The 13,350-nt window shown below is 38.4% G+C and overlaps 1 protein-coding gene across 1 annotated transcript in view; it reads right to left on the bottom strand.

Annotated features, from left to right (window-relative positions):
• The window catches only part of IL1R2 (interleukin 1 receptor type 2), a gene marked incomplete at its 3' end in the record, with an annotated part of 30,670 nt that overhangs the window by 3,935 nt on the left and 13,385 nt on the right, over nt 1–13,350 (bottom strand). Inside the window, exons 2-4 of the mRNA XM_027874179.1 lie at nt 7,044–7,168; nt 5,461–5,716; nt 330–510 (exon numbers count right to left, since the gene is read on the bottom strand). Coding sequence (XP_027729980.1) covers nt 330–510; nt 5,461–5,716; nt 7,044–7,168 — 562 coding nt within the window. The remainder of the gene's footprint in view (nt 1–329; nt 511–5,460; nt 5,717–7,043; nt 7,169–13,350) is intronic.

Here is a 13,350-nt window from a genome sequence, read left to right as displayed (position 1 = left end):
TGCCCCCAGCTGCCCCCATTTTTCCTAATTTAAAGGCAGATTAAATTATAATCCAATCAATCACAGTGCTTTATTATGAAATGCTGAACCTTCACCTCCATACCTTTACCCACTTTCCTCCTAGCTCTTACCCATCCTCCGTAAATAAGGAAACTTACTTAGTATTTCTGGGCTGTTTAAATGTAATTTTTAAAAGGACTAGATATATAAAGGTTAATGTAAAAGGATAGGAAGCATTATCCTGTGGCTAGAAACCTAATGGATTGACATATTCCAACCTAACCATATTTCTACCTAATAGATGGAATATGAATTTTAAGGGTGTATACCTTATACCATTTTATTTCCATGTTATTTTTGTCTTGGATAAAATCATCTATGTCAGGGCACACTAGATATCCAGCACTTGAAGTGATTAGAACTTGTTGATAGGAAAGGTTTTGCAAAGATGCTTCTGACTTCTTAAAGACCTTTAACTCAACAGACATTGTGGCGCAATAAGATTCATTCCTGTAAAGAGATGACAGATAGCATTTTGTTATATCATATACATGTAGAAGGAATGTCCAAGAGGTAGAACAGTAGAGTGAAACAAGCACTGGATCAGAAGACCTGAATTCAATTCCAGGTTCTATTATTTCCTAATTACAAGAAACCTTCCTAATTACAGTGTTTCTCTCAGCCTCAGTTTCCGCATCCATGAAGAAGCCATAATAATTGGCCAATCTCATTCATAGGATTATCAAGCTGATCCAATTAAATAACGCATAGGGAGGTGCTTTCTAAATTATAAAAACTTATAGGAACATAAGATTATATGTTAAATTACATGTCATGATAATATTGAAGGAATATTATTATCAATACATTAAGTTTAATGTGGAATACATTTGCATAGGCTTTATCATTTATAATTCATTTTCATTTTAAAAATAATAATTATAATAGATAATTTAATATCACAAGTAACCTTTTCACATGCCAAAGGAGATACCTTTGAAACATTCTGCTTGTCTTCTGATAAGAAGTCCATAGTATCATAAGATTTAGAATAAGAAGAAACCTCAAAAGTCATCTAGACCAGGTACTCCTTCTACAGCATCCTAAACGAGTAGCCTCTCAGCTTTTGTTCAAAGAACTCTAGGAAGGGGAAAAGCCACTACATTGCAATGCAACCCATTCAATGCTTACACAGTTCTCACTGTTAGAAAGCTTTCCTTTATGTCAAGTCAAAACTTACCTTCATATACCTTTCGTCCATTACTTCTAGTTCTGCCCCCAGAAGCCAAGTAGAAAAATCTAATCTTTCCCTGCAATTATTTTGCATTTGCCACACATGGATTTTGTAGACATGTTGTTCACTCTCTGCCCAACTAGAATGTAAGCTCCTTGAAGTCAGGAACTAGCTCATATTTGTCTTTTTATCCTCAAAGTCTAGTTCAATGTCTGAACAGTAAGGGTTTAATTGAATTTAAATGAATCAGATTGAATTGAAGACAGAAAACATATATACGAATATACAGACTGTTATTTATTGTCTCTGTGACTCCGGGCAAGTCACTGTGGTTCCTATTCTCCTGTCAAAAAGAGGTAGTGGAACTAAACCAGATGGTCCTGAAAGTCTGCCCCACCTTTTGATCTATAAACATATCATGTGTGTGTGCATGCACATACACAGAGATGTGTAGATCTATTTAATATAGATGCATGGATATGTCTATATTATATAGACATACATGTATACATGTATGCAATATATCCACATATATCTATGTCATAGATACATGTCTGTGTGTGTATATTTATGTTATATAGATAAATGTGTATATAGATATCTAGATCTATAGTATGTGATTTGTTATATAGATATATGTGTCTATGTGTGTATATATCTATGTTATATAGATGTATGTGTATGTAGATATCTAGATCTATAGTATGTGATTTGTTATATAGATATATGTGTCTGTGTGTATATATCTATGTTATATAGATGTATGTGTATGTAGATATGTAGAGCTATATTATACAGCTATAGGTGTATATATGTATATATCTGTCATGTAAACATTTGCATATATGTATAACATAAATACATGTGTATATATTCCTTTATCTATATAATATGTAAATGTGTAGATCTATTGAATATAGACATGTATATGTGCCTATATTATAGATATGTGTCTATATGTCTACATTGTATAGATGTGTGTATATATGTTGTCTATATATGATATAGTCACATATATTTATGTTCTATAGATATATATATCTGTGTGAATATATTTGTTATATAGAAATGTGTATATAGCTATGTAGATCTATATCATACAGATAGATGTATATATATGCATATGTATGTAGATATGTAAATATGTATAATATAGATATATGCATATATGCATGCATTTATCTATATAATATAGATACATACATGCTAAGACAATTGTATCTCTCTCTCCCCCAACTCCAAGTTGCCCAATCATCCTGGTCAGATTAGTGATGGCTTTTCAGACAGCCAAATACCTAAATATTTGTCATGATGGGCCCAGGTTGAGTCAAGGGTCTTTTGTTCCCACAATCCTAAATCCTAGCCCAACTTCCTGGAAACTTCCCCTATCCCAACTCGCCACAATTGGGAGCCAGCCCAGCACTCCAGGGAAAGGGCATGGAAAAATCACAGCAAGAAAACTCATTTCTGTGAAACAAATGGCTTGGTGGATCACACACCCATTAAAAAAAAAAAAGTTGCCAATACCCTAAGTAGCAAGAGAGCAAGCCTCCTGTTGTATTGCTAGAAATACAACACCTTCAATAGGTAACTTCTGTTTGAATTCCTATCTATTAAAAAAAATAAAGACCTAGTTTATTTCAAGATCTTTATAAAAAAAACTTAAAAAAGCAAAAATTATCACTTGGTATTAAGCATTCTCTTTTTTTTTTTTTTGCTACGCAATGGGGTTAAGTGACATGCCCAGGGTCACACAGCTAGTAAGTATCAAGTGTCTGAGGTTGAATTTGAACTCAGGTCCTCCTGACTCCAGGGCTGGTGCTCTACCCACTGTGCCACCTAAGCATTTTCTTAAAACACAAATTTTCAAATGGTGGGTGGACAAAAATGCCTCATTAACACACATCTCACTTTTGGTTCAGGTTCCTTTCTTATTCAGTTATCACCTGCTTGGGAAAATTCTCTTGCATTGAGAGTATCCTCTATAGTGGGGGTTCTTAGCCTTTTTTGTGCCATAGACCCCTTTGGCAGTCTAGACTCTAAAGAAACCTATGAACCCTTTCTCAAAAAAAGTGTTTTCAAATACATAAAATAAAATATGTAAGATTTCAAAGGAAATTATGTTGAAAGTTATAAAAAATTATCTTTAACTCACATACCTCAGGATAATGGAGAAAGGGTTAAACTTGGAATCAATTGACAATGGGATTTGAAACACATCTCCAATATCTTAACTATATAACCATGTAGAAAACTCTCATTATTCTCTGTCTCAATCTCCTCATCTGTAAAATGAGGTTAAATAATGAGCCTAGTGTCTACCTCACAGGATTGTTGTGGAGATCAAATGAGATAATGGATCTAAAGTGTTTTGCAAATCTTAAAATATTGTATATAATCACAATAGCCAACTGCAATTATTTTTGTTGTTCAGTTGTATCCAAATCTTCATGCCCCTTTGAGGTTTTCTTGGCACATACTGGAGGGGTTTGCCATTTCCTTCTCCAGCTTATTTTACAGATGAGGAAACTGAGGCAAACAGGGTTAAGTGACTTCCCCAGGGTCTCACAGCCAGTAAGTGTCTTAGGCCACATTTGAAGTCAGGTCTTCCTGACTCCAGGTCTGACACACTGTCCATTGCACCACCTAGCTACCCATTGGAATTATAACCTTCACCAAGAAGGCATGCCAAAAGAAAATAGGTGTTCTCTATTAAGATCCAAAAAGAGAATCAGACAGGTGTGGTTGTGTTAAATTAATGTTCTATTACAAACTGAAATCTTCTCCTACACTTGTGACAATGGAGCACCAACTCTAAAAATTTCTATCCAGCTGAAAAAGCTATAGTATGGGCTTGGTGACATTGTCATCAGCTAAGGACTAGTATTCTTAAATTTGGAAAAACATCACCAGAGGGTTGGCCACTGAGTAATTTTTATTAATCAGAGAAACTCATGAAGACTATTAATGAAGGTCCAGAGAGGGAAGGATCTATGAAAGAAATACAATAAATATGTCACTGATCCTTGAAATATTGAAGGATAAGTTGAAATTGAATAGTGCTGGATCCCCTTCCCCCAAATGCTAGTGCCTTCCTTCCCAAATTACTTTTTTATTAGCATTATTCTCTTAATGTTTATTCTACATGTAAGTTTTAATAAGTTAAAGTTATATGGAGATCTTTGGGGGCAACATGATCTTCTCAGTTAGAAATGAACTCACTTATGCATTCATCCTGTTCTAATTTGTGTCATATTTATCACACCATCTTAATCCTCCTAGTAGATTGCAAACTCTTTGAAGGCACAGATCGTAGCTTATTTCATCTTTGTAGCCACACCATATATGTGGCCCAATGTCTACCGCATAATGACGTTTAATGAATTGAACTGAATTATGTTAAGCATTTCTTTGTTGTTTTTTAAAATGCAACTCCCAGGAGGGTTTCATAACACTTTTATCACATCAGGAAGGAAAACTAATTGGAGCTGGACGAGATGTGGAAGAAGAAAAGTATCTAAAAGTGAACGTGATGGACTCATTTCATAATTCTTTCTAATCAATCAGTAAGCATTTTTCAAATGTCTACTATGTGCTAGGGCAGTGGAGAGAGCACCAGGCTTGAAGTCAGGAAGGCACTAGCTATGTGACCCTGGGCAAGTCACTTAACCCTGTTTGCCTCAGTTTCCTCATCTGTAAAATAAGCTGGAGAAGGAAATGCAAAGCACTCCAGTAAAAGAGGCAGCCACTCCTGAAAACGACTGAACAACAACTGTGTGGTAGGCTTTGTGGGTACAAAGACAAAAATAAAACAGTCGCTACTCTCAAGACCTGACATCCCACCTAAGACAGGTCTTCTCTATAAGAAAGTTTTTCAAAAGAACTAGAAAGAAGAGCAATGCCAGTCCCATTGAAATAAGGGGAGTCATTTGTTAAAATAACAGAGCAGGAGGCAAAGTCAAGATGGTAGAGTGAGAAGCAGCAATTGATCCTAGCTCACCACTGTCTCTTTTCCTCAACAATCTTGAAAATATCCCACTCCAAAATCTGATCAGGAAAGATAAGAAAAGTCACAGTGAGTTATTTTTCCATCACATGGCAGCATAGGGGGAAAGAAGAGAGTCTGTAGCAAATGGGGAAACACACACACACACACACACACACACACACACACACACACACCCCCATCCATTTCCCCTTCCCAACTCCCACCAACATCACTTTACCTAAAGGTGCAAATGTAAGTTCCCGTGTCCTCTGGTGTCGCTGGCAAAATCCAAAGAGCATTATCTTTCATCCATGTTCTGCCTGATTTGTGGGTTCCTAGAACAGTCTTCTCGGAATCATTTTTATGCCATGACAGGTCGGAGTGGAGAGTGAAGAGGACCCTGTTGCCGAGCTTCGGGAAAGGGCTGTTCAGGACAACAGGTTCTCCTTCTAGCCTGAATTTTTTAAAATACATGCCGAGATACTGGCAGTTTTCTACGGTCAGAAGGAGTCAGAGAGGTCACAGTTAGCCTTTGATTCTCGCGACTGCATGAAAAAGCAGCAACTGGCAGTGGAAAGAACTTTGAATTCTATCTCTGCCACTACTTCTTTGTGTGACTTTAAGCAAGTCATTTCTTGGCTCCGGGCATTCTCTCTGGCTGTTCCCCATGCCTGGAATGCTTTCCCTCCCCCATTCCAACTACTCACCTCCATGGCTTCCTTTAAGTGCCAACTAAAATCTCACGTCTTACAAAAAGCCTTCCCCAACCCTTTTTAATTCCAGTGCCTTCCCTCTTAATTATTTCCTATTTATCCCGAATATAGCTTGCTTTGTATACATTTGTCTGCACATTGTCACCCCCATCAGATTGTAAGCTCCTTAAGGGTAGGGACTATCTTTTGCCTCTTTTTGTATCCCCAGCATTTTAATGCTGGCTCTCGGTGCCTGGCTCCTGGTAGATACTTAGATAAATGTTTATTGAATTGAACTGAACTGAATTTCACCCCTCTGTTGGTCAGTTTCCTCTAGGTTCAATTCTCATCTCTCTATTAACTGTGTGACCTTGGCAAGTCACTTAACATCTTCTAGGAAAGAAGAAAAAGCTAAACGAATTCCTCATCTGTAAACTGAAAGGGTTGGGATCCATTCCAGTTCAAAATCTATGACCACCGATTTCTAAAACACAATATATTTACTGTATCTAGACCATGTCAAAACCATGGGCCGTCAGCCAATCCAGTCTCCAAAAAAAAAAAAAATGCTCTGTAATTTCAAAGAAGGAAAAATTACAAAGCCAGTTTGATCTGATGAAATTGAAAATAATCAGCTGCTCTGACCACTTTCTCCTGATTTCCCTCAATCAGAAGGGATTCGTCCCTCAATGAACTCTCTGACACTTGATTTGTACCTCTCCTGTGCTTCCACACTCTACTGCATCCAACTTCCTTGAAATATACTTTCCTCTTTGTAGCCCTACTACGTAGCATGGTACCTGGCATATAGAAAGAACTTGATAAATGTTTGCTGATTGATTGTCTGAGTACATATCTTTTCTCCATCTGCTAGACAAGTAAAGGCAGGAGATATAATGTGGCTTGTTCATCATTGGATTCTCATTAGGACCTAGCATGTTGCCTTGGATTTGGTTGTTGAATTGAATTGACCATATTTTACATTTTTCAGTTAGTGTCTCACATACACACACACACACACACATGCAGCCATTGAAGTGTCATGTTCAGACAAAATAATCCCCTTCCACACAGGAAGAAAAAAAAATGCAGACAAACTAGTTTCCACTCATCTGATTTGGTTTTTTACCTGTGCTTTTCTCAGGCTGAATGCTAGAAGCAGAAATATTCACTGCCAATGCATAGAAAAAGAAGAAAAATCCAAATAATTTCTGGAGGCAGGAAACTGAAAGCTGAGGTCCAGTATCTAGAAATCTAGAAAAAGTGAGAAAGGTCACACAGGAAACCACAAGCCAACCAAAGAGTCCCACATGTCCCCTGAGGGAATATTACAAACAGGCCCAGCAACACTGTAAAATTGGTCATTAACAAAGAGGCTAGATAGAGCAAAGGATCTCTTGGGTCCTCTATAGCCCAAAGTCATAACTTTATAATTCCAGGATGGCAGATTTAGAACTGAGAGGGAGCTTAGAAGCCAACCTCCTCATTTTACAGTTGAGGAAACTGAGATTCAGAGAGGAAGTGAGGTGCCTATGAGCAGACAGATCACAAATGCCCCTGGCTCCGAATCCCTCATTCTTATTATTGTACACGGAAGGCAATGAAGAGCTAGCTAGTGTACCTCCGCCTGAAATTTCCCATGGGGGAAGGAAGTCTTAGGTCACTGAGATTAGAGCACTTGGGAACAGCAAGACTCCTTTTGCCGATCTGCTCCCTCCCCCCCCCCCAAGGGTTGAAACTCCCATTACTTAAGCATTATGTGAAGAACTTGGACAGGATTTGAGAAAAAAATGAAAATTATTAGCAATGATTCAGTTCTGGGTGCCATATTTTTAGTTATTGTTGTTTAGTTGTTTCAGTAGCGCCCAATTCTTTGTGACTCCTTTTTTGGGGGGTTTTTGGCAGAGATACTGGAGTGGTTTGCCATTTCCTTCACTAGCTCATTTTACAGATGAGAAAGAGTTAAGCAACTTGCCCAGGTGACACAGCTAGTAAGTGTCTGAGAACAGATCTGAACTCAAGTTTTCCTGATGCCAGGCCCAGAGCTATATCCACTGCACCACTTAGATGCCCCATATAGCTGCTGCTTTTTTAGGAAGAGCATTGATAAGGTAATGGATGAGGAAGGGCATCAAGGTCATGCTATTCTGTTGTGCAAAAATTTTTAGTGGTTCTTTATTGCCTATAGGATAAAATACAAATGTCTCAGATTGTCATTTAAGTACCTCCAAACTAGAGCCAGCCTTCACTTCCCACTAGCTCTTTTATATTCTCTCCATTCCAGCTGAACTGGCCTATTTGCTGCTCCCCTGAATTCAATACCGTTGTATAAGCTGTTATTCATGCTCAGTATGCCCTCTCTCTTCAATTCCATCCTTTAAGATCCTTCACTTTCTTCAAGGCTCAGCTCTATTGCTCTTTTCTTGCCTAGCTTCAATTTTTTGAAATGTTCACTTGTGTGAAATATTCCATTCTATAACAATCCTGAATAAATGGAGACTCACTATACTGTACATAACTTTATACTTATAGATTAGGTTTGGTTGTTTGTTTTTTCTTTTTGGTGAGGCAACAAAGTTAATTGACTTGCTGAGGGTCACATAGCTAGTAAGTGTCGAGTGTCTGAGGCCATATTTGAACTCAGATCCTCCTGACTCCAAGGCCAGAACTCTATCCACTGTACCACCTAGCTGCCCCTAGATTACACTCTTTAGACTTCTCCTTAAGTCACTCTAGATGTGTTATTTCCTCAAATCATATGGTAAATTCCTCAGAGATAAGAATCATATCTTCTGTTTATTTGGTTATCTCCCAACCTACATTATCTGCACAAAGAGATACTCAGTATTTACTTACGTGGTTCAAAAGGTCCAAATTTCCTCAGTGTAAGTACTACTTTCATCAACACATACGGCACAGTAGAGTGCTGACCTTGGAGTCAGGAAGGCTTGAGTTCAAATCCAGCCTCAGACACTGGAAAGTCACTTAACCTTTATTTGCCTCAGTTTCTTTTGTTTGTAGTTATCTGCAAAATAGGGATAATACTGGCACCTACCATATAGAGTTGAGGTTTTGTGCAAATCAAATGAGCTAAGAATTGTAAAGTGCTTAGCACAGTGCCTGGAGCATAGTTAAGTGTTACATAAATGTTAACTATTATTATTCCATGTCTTAGGAAATAATACTCCATGAGGGGCCATGGCCAAATGAAATGTTGGCCTTGTGGCCAGACTTCTGGCAATGAGCCTTGCTGAATTTAGTGAGCCCAGTCCTCAGATGACAGTCATGTGGTCTGCCAATGGTTAGGACCATCCCTGAAGCCATTCTGTCTTTGGAGTTCCTGCCTTTGAGCTGCCAGAGCCTCCAATGTAATTCACCATCACTTCCACACCGCAATGAAGTATCAGAGGAGGACATAAGTCAAGGGTTCTCAACGCATATGATTAAAATATGGTTCCATTTTCTGCCAAAAGGAACTCAAATTTGGACTGAGGACAAAAGCTAATCACTGTCCATCAGATTGGGTTTGCAGCAATGGACAACTTTGGAAAGAATAGTTGGTGTTTCCACAATAGGACATTTATTGTGATTCCATTTGGCCCGGGAGATTTTAGGCCCATTTATCTTTGCTTTTTATAGAATGTGGCCCACCATGAGGCATCCCAGAGGTGGGGAACCTGCGGCCTCAAGGCCACATGTGGTTCCCCACCCCTGAGGTAGCCTGAAAGGTCCGAGAGAACTAATATATTAGACTGTAAGCTTCTTAAGGGCAGGAAATATTTCTTTTCTTTTTATTTTCTCTTTATATTCCAATAGGCATTTTATAAATGAAATTAAATTTCCTCAATCCCCTAAGACTAGGACACAATCATGGTAAACGATATTGCTGACTCTGCAGAAGAGTCCTAGAAGTTGTCCTTGGAAACAAGGAAAGTAGGGAGGTTCAAGAAATTACTAAATAAGGTCTTACAGAGTCAGTGGTGGTCCTAGGAGCAAAACCCAAAGCAGCTGCCACTCTGATAAAGTCATAGTGAGTGGAAGGGAAGTGTGCTGGAATGAATCTTTGAAATAATTAATTTCCGATTACAAAACTAGAACGTCTGAAGGAAGAAATCTATGGTTGACAAATGTCAAGAATTTGATTCAATTTGACAAATATTTATGAAGTGGTATAGTGAAAAAGCCAATAACACTAGGGGAAAACCTGGGTTCAAATTCTGTCTCTGATATTTACTACCTGAATGACTTTAGGCAAGTCATTTAAACTCCCTGGGCCTTAGTTTCTACATCCATAAAATGAAAAGGTAGACTAGATGGTCTTGGAGATCCTTTCTATTTCTAAGTCTATGATCTTATGATTCAAAGTGCATACTATGTATAAAACATTATTCTAGGATTTAGGGGCACAATGATAAAATAAAATGCAGATCTGTCATCAAAGGAAAGCTAGGTGGTGCCATGGATAGAGTGCCAGGCCTGGATTCAGGAAGACTCATCTTCCTGAATTCAAATCCACAGGTTTCAGACACTTACTGGCTATATGACCCAGGGCACTTAACCCTGTTTACCCCAGTTTCCTTATCTGTAAAATGAGCTGGAAAAGGAAGTGGCAAACCACTCTAGTACCTCTGCCAAGAGCACCCCAAATGGGGCCATAAAGACACAGATATGACTGAAAATGACTACCATCAAAGAAATCACAGTCTGGAGGGGGGAGATAGAATATAATATGTCTACACATGTAGCCATGATGTCAGGAGAAATACAGACAAAAGAGTGGCCAAAAATTTGGCACTCTCTCCTGTAGTCTTAATAGCTATAGCTATACTATAGGTCAGATAGCAGTTCTTAGCTACAAATATGAACCCATAGTACTTAAAAAGCCTCAGTAGGGGCAGTGCAGTGAATAGAGGACGGGCCCTGGATTCAGGAGGACCTGAGTTCAAATCCTGCCTCAGACACATAACACTTACTGGCTGTGTGTCCCTGGGCAAGTCACTTAACCCCATTGCCTAGCAAAAAAAAAAAAAAAGCCTCAGTGAACTCATATGATGAAGAGATGACTTACAGGTGAGGATGGTAGAAAGCGCTTTGGTAGACTTGCATTCTAGTCCCTGGTCTCATACTAACTAATGTCTGTCTGGGAGATCAATTAGCCAATCAAATAGCATTTATTACATACCTTCTAAGTGATAGGCACTGTACTGAGCTCTGGGAATATAAAACCAAAAATGAACATGTCCCTGCCTTCAAGGAGCTTACATTCTGTCAATAAAACACAAATTCTCTGGGTTTGTTTCTTCAAAAGATGAATGTTCTTGAATTCTCTTACAGTCTTCCCATCCTATGATTTTCTTTCTTTGGAATGTAACAAATGATAAGCATTCAAAACTGGACTTGCCCTTTACATAAAACACTTCCATACTTCTCTAGTTATATGATTAGTTCATTTTTTGTTTGTTTTGTTTTTTAAGTAGTGAATCACAAACATCTGGCCAAGCCTTAGGATATTGGATAATTGGGGGGGCACAGGTCAATACAAACTAATAAAAATCTGTATTTTTAAAATTTTTAAAAGAAACATAGTTTTCTTCCAAGGATTTTCAGTAACAAGCCAGGACTAACAATGCCTAGATAAGCTATTTGGTGGTGAAGAAAGCTTGAGACCTTTTTTTGGTAAATAGAGAACATATTTATTATATTGGTGGATTAAGTATTTAAAGAACAATTGTTTTAAAATTTATGCATATCCTCTGTGATTTTACAAATCGTTCATTTGCTTAACAAAGTCCCTTTTTTAGTTGACATAGCGATAAATCCAGGCTCAAGTGGTCACACATACTTAAATATGCAAAGTTTGAATTAAAGAGATTGTGGTACAGTGGATAGAATGCTAGCCCTGGAGTCAGGAAGACCTGAGTTCAAATCAAGCCTCAGACACTTAATTGTGGGACCCTGGACAATTTGCTTAATCCTCTTTGCCTCAGTTTTCTCATCTGTAAAATGAACTGGAGAAGAAAATGGCAAAACATTCCAGTGTCTTTGCCACGAAAACCCCAAAGTCAGGAGAGTCAGGACTAAAATGACTCAACAAAAATAAATAAACACGTTTCCAAATCATTGAAAAAAAATACATTCTTTTGGGTCACTTAGATAGTTTCCCAATAAGCTCCCAAGAGTTTCCCAAAAGGCTCAAAGTTTAGAGAATAGAATGTAGGGACACCTATCAGCTGTGTGACCATGGGCACAGAGCTTCAGCTGCCTCATCACTGAAGGGAAAATGATAATTCTAATACCTTCTTCACAGGTTGTTGTGAAGAAATCATTTTGTATAAATCAGATAACTATACAAATGTGAACTATGTTTATTACTGCTAGTGTGGCTAGAGTATGTCACCAATGATCCTCTAGTACTCTGAGCCAGGGCAGCCAGGCAGCGCAATAGATAAGAGTATTGGGCTTAAAGTCAGAAAGACTCATCTTCCTGAATTCAAATCTATAGGTTTCAGACACTTACTAGCTAAATGACCCAGGGCATATGACCCATGGCACTTAACCCTGTTTGCCTCAGTTCTTCCCCTGTAAAATGAGTTGGAGAAGGAAATGGTGAACCACCCCAGTATCTTTGCCAAGAACACCCCAAAAGGGGTCATGAAGAATTGGACACAACTGAAACAACTAAACAACTACAATACCCTGAGAGGCTTAAGCATGTGTGGGTAGGCCCTGGGTGAGGGAACTGTAGAATCAGTGAATGTTAGGAATGGAAGGCACCTACAAGTTTATCTAGTCATTATGGCATGCAAAGAGTGCTAGGTTTAGTATCTGAAAACCTGGGTCTGAATCCAAACATTTATACTTACTACCTACATAGCCAAAGGCAATCACAGCTCATAAAAATAACATTTTCAGAGTGGTTTGAGATTTACAATCACTCTGTGAGGTGGGTAATATAAGTATTATTGTCCCCATTTTACAGATAGGAAACTGAAGGTGAGAAAGGGAAAATAAGTAAGTTTTGGAGCCGACCTGAGCCCAGGTTACTGATTCCAGGTCCAGCACACTTTCTAGTTTGATTCTTCATTGCCACTGTATGTAAATTAGCCTCACTGGACCTTATTCCCCCATTTGTTAAATAAGAGAACCTTATTTCTTTGAGCTTCTCCATTTTTTTCAGGTTCCCTTTTTAATGAGTAATCCTTTGGCAGAGAGGAGGAGGAGGAGGAAGAGGAGGAGGAGAAAAAGAAAAAGAAGAAGAAGAAGAAGAAGGAGAAGGAGAAGGAGAAGGAGAAGAAGAAGGAGGAGAAGGAGAAGGAGAAGAAGAAGAAGAAGAAGGAGAAGGAGGAGAAGGAGGAGAAGGAGGAGAAGGAGAAGAAGAAGAAGGAGGAGGAGGAGGAGAAGAAGAAGGAGGAGAAGAAGAAGGAGGAGAAGGAGAA

Source organism: Vombatus ursinus, unplaced genomic scaffold (assembly GCF_900497805.2).
Source record: "Vombatus ursinus unplaced genomic scaffold, bare-nosed wombat genome assembly UNPS02014805.1, whole genome shotgun sequence".
Taxonomy (NCBI): Eukaryota; Metazoa; Chordata; class Mammalia; order Diprotodontia; family Vombatidae; genus Vombatus; species Vombatus ursinus.
Note: the sequence above shows the minus strand (reverse complement) of the source record. Positions and strands in the feature narration are given on the sequence as shown.